The sequence below is a fragment of the Callorhinus ursinus genome, unplaced genomic scaffold, assembly GCF_003265705.2.
Source record: "Callorhinus ursinus isolate GAN/ISIS: 27379988/994484 unplaced genomic scaffold, GSC_fseal_2.0 scaffold93, whole genome shotgun sequence".
In the NCBI taxonomy this organism is placed as follows: domain Eukaryota; kingdom Metazoa; phylum Chordata; class Mammalia; order Carnivora; family Otariidae; genus Callorhinus; species Callorhinus ursinus.
The window spans coordinates 30955-49353 of record NW_027397155.1 but is presented as its reverse complement, the minus strand read 5'-3'; the positions used below and the strand labels follow the sequence as shown (position 1 = coordinate 49353).

At 36.1% G+C, this 18399-nt stretch overlaps 1 protein-coding gene across 1 annotated transcript in view; it reads left to right on the top strand.

The window, feature by feature from the left end:
• The window catches only part of FOLH1 (folate hydrolase 1), a 74719-nt gene extending 56535 nt beyond the window's left edge, over positions 1–18184 (top strand). Inside the window, exons 13-19 of the mRNA XM_025893656.2 lie at positions 2503–2570; positions 5152–5243; positions 6819–6909; positions 11567–11831; positions 12108–12189; positions 15622–15714; positions 17257–18184. Of these exons, the coding sequence (XP_025749441.1) occupies positions 2503–2570; positions 5152–5243; positions 6819–6909; positions 11567–11831; positions 12108–12189; positions 15622–15714; positions 17257–17446 (881 nt within the window). The 3' untranslated portion in view covers positions 17447–18184. The remainder of the gene's footprint in view (positions 1–2502; positions 2571–5151; positions 5244–6818; positions 6910–11566; positions 11832–12107; positions 12190–15621; positions 15715–17256) is intronic.
• The last annotated feature ends 215 nt before the right edge of the window (positions 18185–18399 follow it).

The window sequence follows — 18399 nt, the reverse complement described above, 5'->3', positions numbered from 1 at the left end:
CGCCTCGGATTCACTTCTCCACACGTCCTACCTTCCAGTAAGTGGTCGCTTCTCTGTTCAGAGAGTTGTTGCTACTCTCTTCTTCGATCTCCTGTTGAGTTCGTAGGTTTTCAGAATGGTTTGATCCCCATTCAGCTGAATTCCTGAGACCAGATGAAATCCAGGTCTCCTACTCCTCCACCTTCTTGCTCTGCCTCTAATCATTGGAATTTGTTGATGACGTCACTCCCTGCCTTAAAACGCAGCATTGTCTTCCTATCATTCTCAGCATCAACAGCACATGACACCATGTTACTCGATGACTGGGGTTCCACTTATCTTACTTTGTTTTATATTTAAAATTTTGTTAAATATTCATTTTTAAGATAACACAATAAGTGATACATTGACTTTCTCATGGTAAAATGCAAAATTTATAATCAAAGCAAGAACCTTTACTTATATCACTCTCAAACTCAGCCCTCTCTCCGAAGGTGCTACTGTCCTCAATTTGAGATGTTTCCATCACACTGACATTCATCTCTAGATGGTTAGCTCACTCAAACCATCAGTGATGTTGAAGGTGCTGTCTTAAGTGCTTTACATGTAAATATTTATTTAATCCAATAATCCTGTAAGGTAGGTACTTTATTATTTTCCTTGTATAGAAGAGGAAACCTCCAATTCAGAGAGATTAAGTAACTTTCCCGAGTCACACAGCTAGTAAAAGATTGAGCTGACACTCAAATCTAGGTGATCATCGTTATCCTTCTAACGACTACATTGTGTTGCCCCTCATGATGTTATACAGATTTTCATTACATATTACATATTACATACTACATGGTTCTGCGTCTTCTCCTTTTCTATTCAACAGCATATTATGGAACATTTTCCATGTCATTATATATAAATCTATCATTTGAAAACAAAAACTTCTACAGTGTTTTCGACAGAGCAATTTACGTCTCAATTCTCTAGCTGATGGTCAGATTGCTTCAATTTGTTGCAGTAAATATCTTGTTTATTTGCCCACCTTGCCTTTTTCTATACAAGTGGAGAGTGGAGAGCTACAATATCATGCTTTGGTCGTGGTACACATGCATTACGTGGTAATTTATGCTGCCAGACTACCTCTCTGACTCTCTGGTTTGCACTCCTACTAGCTCTTTATCACTTTTAAAAATGGCAGTGGCTAAAATTTGTGCATATTTATTCTTCCAGTCGAAATTTGGAACCAGCCTTTCAAGTTCCATGAACAGTTCTGCTGCAGTGTCTACTTATTTTTAAAGCCTCAACTTTTGCTGTCCCCAGACATGGACCTGAAGCTTTGAGATTAGAGTTGCTGGCCATTCTTTGAGTACATCATGTACTTTTATATTTCTGGGCATTTGTACAGGCTAATCCTTGATGAAGTTGTCTTAACTTTCCCTTCCCCAGGCCTCCATCATGCTTTAGCCTTCTGTCCCTGTGCTCCCACAACTTCTTGAGGTCACCTCTCCTGGCTGGTTCTCATGACTCTCAAACTCATCAGATGGAATTCCTGAGGAATGGGAACGCCATCTCTGTTCTCTATTCAGAACTAGCTGGAGAGCATCTGCCTTATAAATGCATTTTTTAAAAGATTTTATTTCTTTTATTTGAGAGAGAGAGAATGTGTGCACATGCACACATACAAGTGGGGGGAGGGGAAGCAGAAGGAGAGGGAAAGAGAGAGAATCTCAAGCAGACTCCAAGCTGAGCATGGAGCCCGATGCAGGGCTCGATCCCAGGAAACTGAGACCATGACCTGGGCCAAAATCAAGAGTTGGACGCTTAACTGACTGAGCCACCTAGGTGCCCCCACAAATGCATTTTTACAACAAATGTTTATTGGGTAAATGCTAAAGGCCAGGACTGTGCTAACCCCTGGCAACAAATAAAAGTGAACACCTGCTCCCATGGAATTTCTAGTCTGGTGGGAGGATGGAAAATAAAAAGGCAAATATTTAACATGTTTGAGAGATAACCAATGAGAAAAATAAGCAAGGTCAAAAGAGAAAGAGTGGCTAGGATAAAAGGAAGAGAGGGTGCTCCTCTAGGTAGGATGTTCAGGGGAAAACTCTCAGAAAACATATTAGACTAGAGGAGGAGTTTTAAGTCATGCAGATATAATGCATAACACTGTTCCAGGCTGAGGGAACTGTATATGCAAAGCCCCTGAGCAGGAGTCTGCTTGGGCAGAGTGGGAGGTGAAGATTTGGAGCAGTGATGGGGGTTGTTTCATGCCTGGAACTGAGGACTGTGGTGAGCAATGATGCTTTTATTGAATAGTAAGTTGGAGAGTTTTATTGGACTTAGGTTTTTTTTTTTAATTTAATTTTATTATGTTAGTCACCATACATTACAACATTAGTTTGTTTTTTTAAATTTTTTTATTATTATGTTATGTTAAGGATCCTTCTGGCTAAAGAGCTAGGATTCATCTTTGAATGAAAGAATAAAGTAAATGAAATAAAAAAACACTCTCTCTTTATCTTTAAGGAAACTATACTCTGAGAGTTGATTGCACCCCACTAATGTACAGCTTGGTATACAACCTAACAAAGGAGGTAAAAATAATTATGTATAATTTTAGAAAGTTTGAGTTCTACAAATGATGTTTTCTTGAGGAACCATTATTATGTTAAGCAGCTGCATTGTTTTATAATTTGTCTTTCTCTCATATAGCAAATATTACCTCTAATAAGCTCCAGAGAACATTACATCTAATAAACTGTTTACATATGCTACCCCATTTCTCCCAACTACTGAAGCAGCCCTGGGGTCGCATTGTGTCTACCATCCCCATTTGAAATCGAGAAAACTGAGATCAAAAAGCATTAGCCCCCCACTGTCATACAACTCATGCTGTAGCTGAACCAGCACTTGGTCCTGTGATTTCACTCCTTAATTTTAAAACTGATTTATACTCCTTCAAGTAATGATATCAATTAGCCCAGGACACAGGAAGAGTTGAAGTTTCTAAGTGATCAAGAAGGAGTATGTTGCAAAAACAGCAAGCGCTGATTCCAGGGTCCAATTGGTTTGGGGCAGAGGCTAGGGGAGACCATGTACCCCCCTCCCTGACTTCTGGCCTTGAGCTGCACTCCACTGAGCCCCACTGAACTAGGCTGACAGCTGAAGTTCTCTTAATTCTGACAGCAGCACAGGATCCCGAACCTACTGGAGAGATTGTGCCTGAGTTCCTCCAGGACTGACAGGCAACTCTTCACTTTCCTTGTCCTGATCCTCAGTCTACTGGGCCTAGCAGTCGTTATCATGAAGAACTTGTTGCTTGGCAGATTTTTGTTGTTACTGCTACTTATCTGATTTGAACTGGAAAGGAAAAAAAAAAGACTTGCCTATTTAATAGAATTACCAATTGAAGTATAATTACCAAGGAAAACACAATTATTCCCCTTCAGATAGGGGTTTTCAGTAAGACTTAAATGTCACTAACCTTTGGTTTCAAAAGCATGGAATGTAATCTTATGACTTAGCTTCTCCTCTAGGATTAGAAAAAAAAAATTCATGTCATTACTCAAGAGCTGCATCATTTGCCTGCAGTTTTATCAATTTCCATGAAGTGTGTAAAAATTTAAATATCTGCAACAGGGTGTTTCTGAGAATGTTCACTCTTCATGTAATTTAAGTCAAATGCTAAGGAAGCTTGGCAGTTCTTTGTTTTCTGGCTGGCTTGGTGTCATCCGGAGACAATTGAAAAAACTCTACTCTTTAGGTCAGATTTGAAATTATGTGTTGCTTGACAGTTTGGGGGTTTGTTTTATTCTGTTTTATTTGGGGAGAGTGATTTATAGCATTTTACATTTGAGTGATAAACTGAGAATTTAGTACTGTATTTCTACACTGTGTTAAATGTGCATTTCTTAGAATAAATGGAGCAGTGCTGTTCCTTATATCAAAATTTTGTGTCAATTTATAAGCTTGAGTGAAATTCTTTAGTTGCCTATTTATTCATATTTTACAAATTAAGATGTTAATAACATAATTTCTGTTAACCTAAGTTCTCTCTCCTCATGCTTATGCAAATTTGTGTTCCCATAGACCTTTGCACCTAGCACATTGCATTCCACATTTTTACCTGTAGTTCTCACTCGTAGAGAGTATGTAATGTGTCTTATTGAGCTTCGTTTCCCTGGCATTCACAAAAAGTCTTAAACAACATAGGTACTCTATAAACTTTTAAAAATCACTTTGTTGAAAAGTGCCTGGGTGGCTCAGTTGGTTAAGCGACTGCCTTGGGCTCAGGTCATGATCCCAGAGTCCTGGGGTTGAGTCCCACGTCAGGCTCCCAGCTCAGTCTGACCCTCTCCCCTCTCATGCTGTTTCTTTCTCACTTGCTCTCTAATAAATAAATAAATAAATAAAATCTTTAAAAAAATAGAACATAGGACTTTTATTAAATATAATATAAATACATTGTATACCATATAATGTATAATAAAGAACCCATGAATAGTGATGGAACATGTATAATTAAAGTTTAGTTTGTGAAATGTTTCCAGCATAACATCTAATGCACTAGATTTCAAGAATAGGTCTAGAACTCAATAATAGGTCATATTTTTTTCCTTAGTTTTCTCATCTGTAAAACCAGAAAATGTATTTAAAGCCCAATATTTAACACAATTATAGTAAATAATTGATTAAATAAAATATTAATGCATTTATTTTTATTGTGTATTATTTAATGACTTTAGCAACCTTACTGACAAGAAGCAATATTAAAAGAAATACCTTCTCTTAATCACCTTGTTTCCTTTCATTTTCTTTTTTATAAGAGGAGAGAAATGTGTGTTTTTGAGAGCAGCCTCCCTCAACTCAGAAAAAATAGACCAAAAAATCTTACAATATGACCATTCGTTTGCCTACAGTAGCTTGGTAATAATTTGGCCTTCTTTTCCATACACATCATGTATTCTTTATATAGTCACACTTATATATAATAGCATGAACATTTTCCCCTATTGTCAGAAACTCATTGTAATTCTTAATGACTGCTAATATATGAATTGTATCATGTGTCTTGCTGAATATAGTTTAGTTATTCATTCCCTGGTTAATGGACATTTAAATTTTAAAATATCTGATTTATAAGTATTTTCTTTTTTTCCCTTTTAATCTGTGTAGCTCCAAAGCCCCGATGAAGGCTTTGAAGGCAAATCTCTTTATGAGAGCTGGAATGGAAAAAGTCCTTCACTGGAGTTCAGTGGCATGCCCAGGTAAACAAACAAGACTTTCTACTAGATAGATTATAGGATTGGATTGAAAATGAAAGTGTATTTTCTTTCAATGATAAAGGGAAGGTGATGCTTTGTTTCTCAAATAGAATATTACTATGTGTTTTGAAGTTAAATCTATAGGCCATCTAAAAATGGTTCTTTTTTGAGCAGGCAATATATAAGTCAAAAGTTATAATGGTGGAAAATAGTTCCCCTCACATTTCTGTCCCTTAGTTATTTGATACATTTTCTTTTTTCTGAATATCATACTGTTAAAAAATATTTTAGTTACTCTAAGAAAAATATAGTCATCATTTCAATATGGTTGTGTCATCACAAGCAAGGTTAGAGGAATAAATATCTCAAAGATATAGATTAATTATAGATAAGATTATACCTATCAAGAGTATGAAATACTAAAAATTTTTAAGGTAGGATTTACATCTGAATTATCTAAAAAAAATCTGCTTCTTTTAACTTTATTATGAACAACAAATACAGACGATAAAATAAGTTGAGGGAAAATATTTTCCAACTTAATGAATCTTTAAAAAAAAAGTAACTTAGGCAATTGTGATACTATGATTTATAATAGGAAGTATATATTAGATCTTTGGCCCCTTTCGTGGCACAGAGAGCTCCCAAAATCTTTAGAATGTTCTAAGTGATGAAAGAGACAAGGGTGTCTCTTGTTGCATTAGCAGGGTGACCTTTGGACCCCACCTAAGGATGGGGGCTGATGGCCAGGAGAACCAACTATATAATTAGAGAATTGGAACTTTAGTCCCACCCCATGAGCAGAGGTTGAATCACTCTGCAATGGCCAATGATTTAATCAATTGTGCCTTTGTAATGAAGATACACACCCAAGAAGACAGGGTTCAGAGAGCTCCCACGTTGGTGGATACATGGAACTTACAGCAGAGTGGCATACCTGGGGAGGGTGTGGATAGCTCAGCACCCTTTCCCCACACCTTGCCCTCTGCACCCCCTCCATCTGGCTGTTCCTGAGTTACATCCTTTTATAATAAACCATTGATCTAGTAAATAAAATGGTTCTCTGGGTTCTGGGAACAGCTCTAGCAAATTAATCGAAAGCAAGGAAGAGAACTTGGGAATATCCAATCTGTAGCCCATTGGTCAGAAACACAGATAACAATCTGGGTTTGTAGTTGGCTTCTGAAATCAGTGGAGGGGCAGTCTTGTGGGACTGAGCCATTCACCTGTGGAATCTGGTGCTACCTTCAGTGTCAGAACTGAGTTGAGTTGGAGGACACCCAAGCATTGCTTGTCACTGATATGGGAAACACCACACATCCCCCTCCACATGTTGGAATTGGGTTCAGGAACCCAAAAGAACAATGGTCCCTACTACCCAAAACAGTCTTATGGAAGTAGATACTTTGTGATCAGGACTGATATTCCTTTCAATTACTTTTTGTTGTTGTTGCTTGTCTGATGTGATTTTTATAAAGAAAAATGATATTTATAAGAGCAAGAATAGAGTTTAATTAATCTTTAATTTGTACTCACTGAAGAAACTACTCAAATAATCTCCTGTTTTATCCCTAAAAGGATTAGTAAGTTGGGATCTGGTAATGACTTTGAGGTGTTCTTCCAAAGACTTGGAATTGCTTCAAGCAGAGCACGGTACACTAAAAATTGGGTAAGTCTGTCAGTATGTTTTTCAAGATTACTTATGAATATATTTTAGCTACACAAATAATTCTGGAATAAAAAAAGGGTGACATAAGCCCTAGAGAAATAGAGGAATTTAAAGCAGAAGTGGTTGAGATCATGCTACTGTCACATGGGATAATGCCTGAATTGGGTATCCTAAGCCTTAGAACTTGAACTTGCATGTTCTCCCTTAAATATATTTTGTTTCATTAGGTGGCATTGCTTTCACCCAGTTACTTACACTAGAAATGTAGAAATTGTCTTTGACTCCTCCCTATCTGTTATCATTCCAAAGATGAATTAGTATCCAGACCAGCAGATGTTTGGATTTTTATCCCATTCTATCTCTAGTCAGTAAACATGAAAATTATGCTCTATGGCACAAGAAGCAACGAACACATATACAGGTCATGATTTTTTTCCTACCATTGTTGCTGATGGTAATGACAATTTTATAGTTTTTATGTTTACCAAAGTAACATAGGACATAGTTCACGAACTGTCATACAGTTCTGTAAGGGTGTATGATGAAAAACACTGGTCCCTTATTCCACTTGCAGGCTCGTCCCATCTCTGATTCTGTTCAACAGATTCACATTTTTTCAACTTTTTCATTGGTTTCTTCTGACATCTATCTGCATGCTTATACACGCTATGCTCCTGCTGCTATTTATTTGTTTTTCAGTCTGATGTATCATCCATTTACTTCTCATGAGGAAAGATAGGCATTTAGCGTTTCTATATCACTTTTTCTCCTAACTCCCAAATACTTTCCCTCATTGCATTTTCTCAGTATATCGTTGTACCATACTTGTGGATTAGAATATCATTTTTTTTCCCTCTCCATGTATCCATAACTAATTCACCACAAAGTTTCAGGATATTCAAACCTATTGGGTGATCTGGCAGATTTCTTTTTCCCCCTTGGGTTCTTCTTCTCCTGCTCCGGTGGATTCTCTGGTGGTTTTCTTTGCCTGTGACACAGCTCTTGCCTGTGCAATTTTCTTTCATTGAGAAGTCTGAGAGACCTTCACTTCTCTCCTGTTTTGCATCTTCTCTTTCCTGGATTTTGTCTCTTCTTTTTTCTTGTTTACTCTTTAGTATGTTTGAAGCACATCCTTCAGGAACTTCTTAAAAAGGGTGTATCAAAGCGAAAGCCCTTCCCTGTCTGAAATACATTTATACCACACACAATTCTTGGATAGTTTGTGTGGGCACAAAGCTTTTGGTTGAAAATCCTATGTCCTCAGAATTCTGAACTCATCCCTCAGCATCTTCCAAGCTTCAGGATTGCTGTTGAGAAATTTGGTGCTATTTGACCCCTGATCCCTTGGCTCTGATTTTTTCCTTTTATTGAAGTATAATTGGCATTCAATATCTTATTAGTTTCAGGTGTGTATCATAGTGATTTAGGATTTTTAAGCATTACAAAATGATCCCCACAGTATCTAGTTACCATCTATCGATATACAATTTACTACAATATTACTGACTGTATTCCCTGTGCTGTACATTAACATCTCTAGGACTTAGTTATTTTATCACTGAAAGTTTGTACCCCTTAAAGCCCTTTACCTATTTTCCCTGCCCTCTAACCCTTCCCCTCTCTGGTAACCAACAGCAGTTTGTTTTTTGTATCTGTGAGTCTGTTTCTATTTTGTGTGTTCATTTTTTTGTTTTTTAGATTCCACATATAAGGAATCGTGTGGTGTTCTGTCTTTCTCTGACTTATTTCACTTAGCATAATAGCCTCTAGGTCCATCCATATTGCAAATGGCAAGATTTCATTCTTTTTTATGGCTGAGTAATATTCCTCTGTGTGTGTGTGTGTGTGTGTGTGTGTGTGTGTGTGTGTGTGTGTGTGATGGACGATGGACACTTAGGCTACTTCCATATCTTGGCTGTTGTAAATAATCCAGTGAACATAGGGAGTGCATGTATCTCTGAATTAATGTTTTCATTGTCTTCTGATAAATACCCAGCAGTGGAACTTCTGGATTGTATGGTAGATCTATTTTTAAATTTTTAAGGAATCTCCTTATTATTTTCCACGGTGACTGCACCAGTTTGCATTCCCACCAACAGTGCATGAAGGTTCATTTTCTCTACAACCTCGCCAACACTTGTTATATTTTGCCTTTTAGATAATAGCCAATCTGACAAGTATGAGGCGATACTGTGATTTTGATTTGCATTTCTCTGAAAATTAGTGATGTTGAACATTTTTTATGTACCTGTTGGACATCTGTGTGTCTTCTTTGTAAAAATGTCTATTCAGGTCATCTGCCCAGTTTTTTTTCTCCGTTGCCCAGTTTTTAATCATGTTTGTGTTTTTGATACTGAGTTGTCCAAGTTCTTTAAATATTTTGGAAAGTAAATCCTTAATGGATGTATGATTTTCAAATATCTTCTCCTGCTCAGTAGGCTGCCCTTTCCTTTGGTTGACTGTTTCCTTTGCTGTGCAGAAGCTTTTTATTTTGATATAGTCCCATGTGTATATTTTAGCTTTGCTGCCCTTGCTGGAGGAGACTGGTCCAAGGGAATATTGTTAGGGCTGTGTCAAAGAGCCTACTGCTCATGTATTCTTCTAAGAGTTTTAATGTTACAGGTCTTCAAGTCTTTCATCCATTTTGAATTTATTTTTGTATATGGGGTAAGAAAGTGGTCCAGTTTCATTCTTCTTCATGTAGTGGTCCAGTTTTCGCAGCACTATTTATTCAAGAGACTGTCCTTTCCCCACTGTGTCATTCTTGCCACCTTTGTCATTGATTAAATGACCAAATATGTATGGATTTATTTCTGGGTTCTTTATTCTTTTTCATTCATTGATCTATGTGTCTGTTTCCACACTGGTACCATGATTTTTTTTTTAAAGGAAGGTTTTAGTATTTTCCATGTTGTCCTTGGTGTGCATGTGTGCCTTGGTTATGCCATTTTTTCTTACACTGGGCTGGACACAGAGTGGGCCCTTTGGTCTGGAAACCCATGTCTTGCAGTTGGAGGGAATGCATTTCCCTTTGATCACTTCTTCCCTCTTTTGTCTTTTTTGAACTATTACTAGTTGTTTAACATCTGGGGATTATTTTCTGATGTGTTCATTTTTTATCTTTTGTTTTTATCTGTGTCTTTTTTTTACTATCAGGAATATTTTTCTCAACTCTGTCATTCATTTTTTTATTGAAATCTTTATTACTATTGTTATTATTAAGTTTGCCTCCATTCCATGCAGTACCTCCTTACTCTCGAGTTGATTTTTTTTAACTTTTTTTTTAAAGATTTTATTTATTTTTTTATTTATTTGAGAGAGAGAGAGAGAGAGAGAGAGAGAAACAGCATGAGAGGGGAGAGTGTCAGAGGGAGAAGCAGGCTCCCCGCTCGATCCCAGGATTCCGGGATCATGACCTGAGCTGAAGGCGGTCGCTTAACCAACTGAGCCACCCAGGCGCCCCAGTTGATTTTATTTTAGTATGTGTGTTTGGTCTGTATCTTTCAAGTCAAAGGCTGTTTTCAAATACCTGGGCATCTTTGGCAACCTGTCTTATTTAGGAGTGAGTCTATAAAAAGCTGACCAAAGCCCTGTATGCAAGGGTGGCAATTGTCAAATGGGAAGCTTCAGAGAAGAGTGATCAAGAATGCCTGTTCTAGATACTTTAGGGGAGGCAACAACTATAGGTCTACAGAATCTATAGATCTTTTCTCTTGGACTAGTTATTCTCTCCAGACAGGAAATCTTTAATCTTACCATTGGGGTAGGAAGTTAGGCAGGGCTAGATGGGGGTGGGGTGAGGGTAGATGTTAATATTATCTCCGTTTTACTCATGAGACTACTACAGTAAAGAAAAGCTAATAATCTTTGGGTTAGTAACCACCCAAAGTTATTTGGTAATAAATCCTAAAGCCTGGATTCAAACTCCAGCTGTCTAATTTTAGAATCCTAGCCTGCTATATAAAGTGTTCTTCTATATTAGTAAAAACATAAACAGCTAAATAAGGCAGGCAAAAGGCATAAATCAGCAATTCAAAGTTTGGAAAGTCCTTGCCGCTTGCCTTTTTTGTATGTTCTTGGTGTCTTATATGTGTCTGAGCATTCCTTCTCTCTCCTTTGTGAGACTTTGGATCCACTCCTGAACCCCTCACTCTGCGGATTCTTCATGCTTCTGCACGCTGCTTGTCAGAGAATCATCCATTCGTGGAATTTCAGTCATTAACAACTTGCAGCATTATCCTATATAATATTGTATAATGCTCATTTACAATCACCTCCAACAATTCCCTGTTTTCTTAAATTATTTGTACTTAAATGTAACATTATCTTGTCTTTGTTTCAGGAACATTTTCACATCTCCTGTATCCTTGAAGGCAAGACTGTTAGGCCCTTTCAGATGATTTTTATACTATCATTTATGTTGTATACACATATTTTTTAATTACACATCTGGGGTATATTTTAACATTATAATATTAACCCTTTAGTAAGTGGCTTATTGAGGTTCTTAAATACATTCCTTTATTCATTACTGACCAAAACAGTTTTACTAGTATTAATAGTAAATATGTTACTATGCATTTTATTATAAGCTATTTTATAAGAGATATATTTTGTGTGTGTGCGTTTTTGTGTTGTTGTTGTTTTCTTTCTGTAGGCAACAAGCAAATCCAGGAGCTATCCTTTGTATCACAGTGTCTCTGAAACATATGAATTGGTGGAAAAATTTTATGATCCAACTTTTAAGTATCACCTCGCTGTGGCCCAGGTTCGAGGAGGGATGGTATTTGAACTAGCCAATTCCATAGTGCTCCCATTTGACTGTCGAGATTATGCTATAGTTTTGAGAAAGTATGCCGACAAAATCTACAATATTTCAATGAGACATCCACAAGAAATGAAAACATACAGTGTGTCATTTGGTATGCTACACCTCCTCTTTCAAAATTCATTATCTCTGTGCTTCAATTAATCTCTAAAATGTTATGACCTACCTTAGTCCATTTATTATTTATTGCTAGTCCCTGTAATCACTTTGTTTACATCTGTAAATGTATTTGTCATTTCATTGATGCTCCTCTTGTAATATATAAAATATAAATACCTTGTAAAATGCAGAAGAGAACAAACAGCTTCCTATACTGTTCCCTTTGCATAAGCCATAAGACAACGCCATTAGGCCCCGATTTCTATTTCAGATTCACTTTTCTCTGCTGTGAAGAACTTTACGGAAATTGCTTCTAAGTTCAGTGAGAGGCTTCAAGACTTGGACAAAAACAAGTATGTTCTACATTTTTAAGTTATGCGTATAATAGATACAATGAAAAAGAGATACTAATTGATGTCTTTGTTGCTGAAATGTCTTTGGAAAGTGTTTTGCTCCTGTCTCTCCACCTTAAAGCATCCTGTACAGGGCTGCCCTATCTCTGCAAGACCCACCTCTAACTTTCTGAGTGGCAGCCCTGTGCTGAGAAAAGCCAGCACTTCCTTAACTACCAGCTGATTAGTGACAAAATTCCCACCTTAGCACTGAGGGGCCTCCACTGCATGACCCCAGCTTTTTCTAGCTTTGTCTCTTGTTCTTTCAGTGTCTGTCCATCATACTTCAACCAACTTCTCCTATTTCCAGAACACACTTCTTAATGTCATTACCTCCAGAGTTTCTCATTTCTACTTCCACCTGATAAAATTCTTTCTCCAGAACAAGTACCGAGAAGCCAGTTTTCTTCTAATATTAAGCATTTAGGATTCATTCTGTGTGAAATCACCAAAGTAAACATAATTGGAATAGAACTTTAAGATGGGAGAAAAATAAAGAGAGGATATTAAGGAAATTTTTTTGAAGTAGAATTTTGAGAGTGAACTTCTACTGTTTATTAAGCCTATTATGATGATACGGATATCAAATCCTTAGGTACATTGAAAGATAAGAGTAAGCAGTCCAAAATAGATGAGTGACATATAGGATATCAAATCCTTAAGTACATTGAAAGATAAGAGTAAGCAGTCCAAAATAGATGAGTGACATATAGGAATATATTTGGGTAAAAAAAAATGTGTTTGTAATGAAGGACACATCAACAATAAATGGAGGAAGAAAGACATATTTAACAATAATGTTGTTTAAGCTCTTTTAGCAACTGATAAGAAAGTGAGTTCAGAATCTCACTTCACATCACATGCAAACATAAGCAATGGTTGTAGAAAAATTCTTTATTAAAAGTTGATATTTCTTGGAAGTGAAATTCCAAGTTTAGAAGCAACAGGGAAATGACAAAGCAATTAGGTTTGAGAACACTGAAATGGTTCATAATATGAAAGTCAATTATCAAAAGCAAAGATAGAAAATTGGGAAAGCTCTTTTCCAGCAAATATGGAAAGGGAGTAATATAAACATTATAAAAATATTTTTTTGAAAATTGGTAAGAAAATCCAAAAGAACAAAGCTGAAAATGTTGGCAATGGGCAAGACAATTCAAAAAGAAGATACTACCTGTACAGAAACAGATAAAAAAACATTCAAATTAACTACTGATTAAAAAATATAGATGAAAATAACATACTACTTTTGAAATAACGTTATACTGTTTTTGTATCAACTTAGTAATGATTTAAAACTTGGTTGTACACATTGCACTAGATGGTGCCCTGGAACAGATGCTCTCTAACTTTTCTGATAACATTGTGAATTGTTTTAAAAACCTTTTGGAAAAAATAAATAAATAAAAATAAAAAATAGAAACCTGAAAAGCATAAATACATACTGTTAAAGTTTCAAGAGCCATTTACAGAGTTCTTAGACTTTGCCATAGTATTTCCATTTCTTGGACCTTTTCTTCAGGAAAGAATTTCAAGTTTGGAAAGAAAAAAGGGCTTCTCAGAGAAAGATATGAATTGTAATACCAAACAATTCAAGGGGCTCCCGGGTGGCTCAGTTGGTTAAACATCCGACTCTTGATTTCAGCTCAGGTCATGATCTCAGGGTCGTGAGACAGAGCTCCATATCAGGCTCCATGCTGGGCGTGGAGCCTGCTTAAGATTCTCTCTCTCCCTCTCCCCTACCCATCCCTTCCCCCACTCATGCTCTTTCAATAAATAAATAAATAATAATAAAAATATTATTATTTTTTATAATATAATAAAATAATTTTATAATATAATAAAACCGACTGGGTGGCTCAGTCGGTTGAACATCTGCCTTTGGCTCAGGTCATGATCTTGGGGTCCTGGGATTGAGCCCCAGTGGGGCTCCCTGCTCAGTGGGGAGCCTATTTCTCCCTCTCCCTCTGCCTCTCCCCCTGCTTGTGTGCTTTCTCTGTGTCAAATAAAAAAAATAAAATATTTTTAAAATAATAATAATAAAATAGAAATAGTTTATAAAAAATATCAAATCATTCAAAACAATCAATACCTAAGAGGTATTGATCTATCTAAAAGTTAGGTGTCCTCCAATTTGAACATTTCATAAACATTGAAATAGTTGATTATAAAGGAAATATAAGATATTTACAATAAAATGTGAAGCAAACCAAAAATATTTAAAATTGTAAACAGTTTGATTACTTTTTATTGAACAAATATAGAGAAAAATTCAAAGTAAACCTATTAGTATAATAACTGTGTCATCCTGGGGTGAGTATGGGATTTTTTTTTCCTTATACTTTACAGATCCTTCCAAATTTGTGTGTGGGTAAAAAAAAAAAAAAAATCAACAATGAGAAATAAATCTTGAGATTCCAAACACCATATATTCTATGAAGTTGATTTTCTGTCTTTAAAAACTATGATCTTTCCTCCCTCTGGCAAAGTGCCTTATAGAAATGGATTATGATTTTCTAGGACATTTGGCTTTAATAATAATAAAATAATAATAAAACATTGGCTATCGTTTGGTAAATATGCATAATTTTCCAGGAACCCTACTAACTATTAATCGACTATCCCATTCAATATCGAAATGACTTCTTTGAGTAGGTTATTAGGATACCTAAGATGAAAAACATCTTGCCTGTATTTAAATACCTAGGTTTGCCGATTAATTATTATTTTAAAATAAATACAAATTACTGTTGTCTTTTTCAACGGGCACATATAACTTTATGTGGTTTTATAAGCCTTAGCAGAATAGTATTTTATAGGATTTTAAAAATGTAACCATGGATTGGTGGGGGGTGGGAGGGATGGGGTGGCTGGGTGATAGACATTGGGGAGGTTATGTGCTATGGTGAGTGCTGTGAATTGTGTAAGACTGTTGAATCACAGACCTGTACCTCTGAAACAAATAATACATTATATGTTTAAAAAAAAAGAAGAAGATAGCAGGAGGGGAAGAATGAAGGGGGGAGAATCAGAGGAGGAGATGAACCATGAGAGACTATGGACTCTGAAAAACCAACTGAAGGTTCTAGAGGGGAGAGGGGTGGGGGAATGGGTTAGCCTGGTGATGGGTATTAAGGAGGGCACGTTCTGCATGGAGCACTGGATGCTATACACAAACAATAAATCATGGAACACTACATCAAAAACTAATGATGTAATGTATGGTGATTAACATAACAATAAAAAATTAACCACATATACTATTGTTCTTAATTTACATATCATAGAGTTTTAAGATATATTAGTTATATTTAATTTTGTTGTGAATTTTTAGTTTGCTGTGCAGTGCATGCTTTCTCATGAAGTGACAACTGTATTTGTTTTGTTGTTTAGCCCAATATTATTGAGAATTATGAATGATCAACTGATGTTTTTGGAACGAGCATTTATTGATCCTTTAGGATTACCAGACAGGCCTTTCTATAGGTAAGGATACAAATATGACTCCTGATTATATCTTTATTTTTTTCTTTTTTGAGCTGTGGAAAAAATATAGTTGATTTCTTATAAGCAAATAGAAATTTCAAAATATATGTGGCAAATATATTATTTCTTCATATAATGTAATGTGATTGCTGCATTTTTTCTTTTTAATATCTTTTTTACCTCTGATTATAAAAGAATATATGTTCATTGTAGGAAATTTAAAAGATCAACAAAGTCACAACTAAAAATTAAAATCACCCCAATTCTGTCAGTTAGTTATAAAATCATGCTTACATTTGGTTTATATAATTTTAGCCCCTCTCTCACTTAACATATATTTTTCTTTATGTATGTATACACATAAGACATAATAAATATATGTAAAATATATAAAATATGTATTTATATACTCTTTCTCCTAATGTTCACTTTTTTCTAATGTTTAACAATTGTAAATATTTCTGATAAACATCAGTGATGAACATTAGATTGATCTTACTAGGAATTGCAGAACAAATTAGATCAGTGACTAGTGAGAAATGGCCCTGTCTTTCTGTTTATGGATTACCAGAGGATCAGAATTAGGAGTAAGGGCATCATCCAGACATGTGACTGGTTTCCCAATGGCAGCACGATTGTGTTTCTTTCCTTCTTTACCTCTTGGCTTGGGAACTTATCCTTCCCTTCATGGGTTATGACATGAACTGACATAGGTCTTTCAATAAAATATCACCTTCTACCTAGGTCATGTTACGCTTTCAAAATTGTTTTTAATAATTATTCATGCTTTAAGCTGGGCTTTCTAGCATGTTAGTATATCTCCTTTTTTAAAGAGAAAAAACACAATAGTAGGTTGGCAGGTCACAAATAGGACTTTAATAATCACAACTGTGCTACATTTCCGGAGGTAAAGTGGGATAGTGAAAAGTCAGTACTTTTTTGCAATGTAGCTTGAGACTAATCACTTAATCTCTCAGATCTCAATTTCCTCCTTTTTGAAATGCTAGTATCAATTTTGTAGAGTTTTTTTTAAGATTTATTTTAGAGAGAGAGGATGCACATGCATGTGCAAGCAGGAGGAGGGGGAGAGAGAGGCAGAGAAGCAGACTTCCCACTGAGCGTAGAGCCCAATAAGGGACTGTATCCCAAGACCCTGAGATCATGACCTGAGCTGAAACCAAGAGTCAGAGGCTTAACCAACTCAGCCACCTAGGCGCCCCTGTAGTGTTTATTTTTAAGGAATAGAAAAATTATAGGCAAATCATTTAATCGCAAGCACGATCCATAGTAGGTGACAAGCTACTGGGGCTATTATTGTTATTTTTGTTGCTCTGAACCATGTTAAGTCCTCTGTTTAAAGTCAAAACATATACTTCATAGACTGGACTTTGGAGATGATTAACTTGGAAGTTTAGCTGACAAGGAGCTTGTTCAAATCATAAGATTAGAATTCTGCCGTCCAGGACTTGTAGAGTGCTCCTGTTTTTCTCTTGTATGTATCATTTGGACAACTGATAGACCGCAAACTGTTTTTATCAACAGGCACATCATCTATGCTCCCAGCAGCCACAACAAGTATGCAGGGGAGTCATTCCCAGGAATTTATGATGCTCTGTTTGATATTGAAAGCAAAGTGGATCCTTCCAAAGCCTGGGGAGAAGTGAAGAGACAGATCTCCATTGCAGCCTTTACCGTGCAGGCTGCAGCCGGAACTCTGAGAGAAGTAGCCTGAGGTGGTTCTTCAGAGAACCCGTATTGAATAGGTATGGTCTATCACTCAGAAAGAATTGTGAAAGGCATATTCTAAAAAATATAGTTAATACACACACACACACACACACACACACACACACACACACACATCTTAGTATTCTTCTCCCTATGAATCAAAGAAGAAAGATGGACAATTTTTATTCTATAATTATAGAAGGTTATTCTGAATTTGAACTAAGGGTTAAAATTAAGGCAAACACCTACTATATTAAAACTCCTATGTGGCATTATAGGGAATCGAGTCTAATTCAGCAGTGGCATCAGCCCTATTGTCCACCCAGGGCTGAGAGATCACTATCTTAGCAAACTAGTTGAGCTACTCTGATCTAATCATGCTGCTGGTAAATAGAGTCACTCTATACCATAAAGGATAATTACTTTTATTAAATTAGCAAATACCCCATTTATATCAAAGGGTATATGTAACATTATGTACAGTAAAAAAATAAGAAATAAATTAACATTTGTAGAACTGCCCCCCACAAATAACCAGTTTGAGAAAGAAATGTTACCAATATCTTTGAATCCCCCATCTATCACTGACCAGTGTGACTTCGTCTTCTGCCAGAGATCCTCCCTTTCTTGAATCTTATGTGAATCTTTTCTGTTATCGTTATTCCACACATAGCTATATTCATTATATGTTTTGGGGTTTGTGTATTTTTTTAACTGTTTATAAATAAAATCATACTGTGTATCTATTTTCTAAGACGATTTTTTTCACTCACCTTTGAAGGTGCATCCATGTGTCATTGGGCTGGAGTTCACTGACGTGGAGCAATTCACTTGCATGAATATAACAGTTATAAGTCAGGGTCCAGTTAAGACAGAGAAATCACACAGCAACATATGCAGGGAAAGTTAATATAAAGAATGATTAGTTATAGTACCATTGCCATAATGAGATACTAT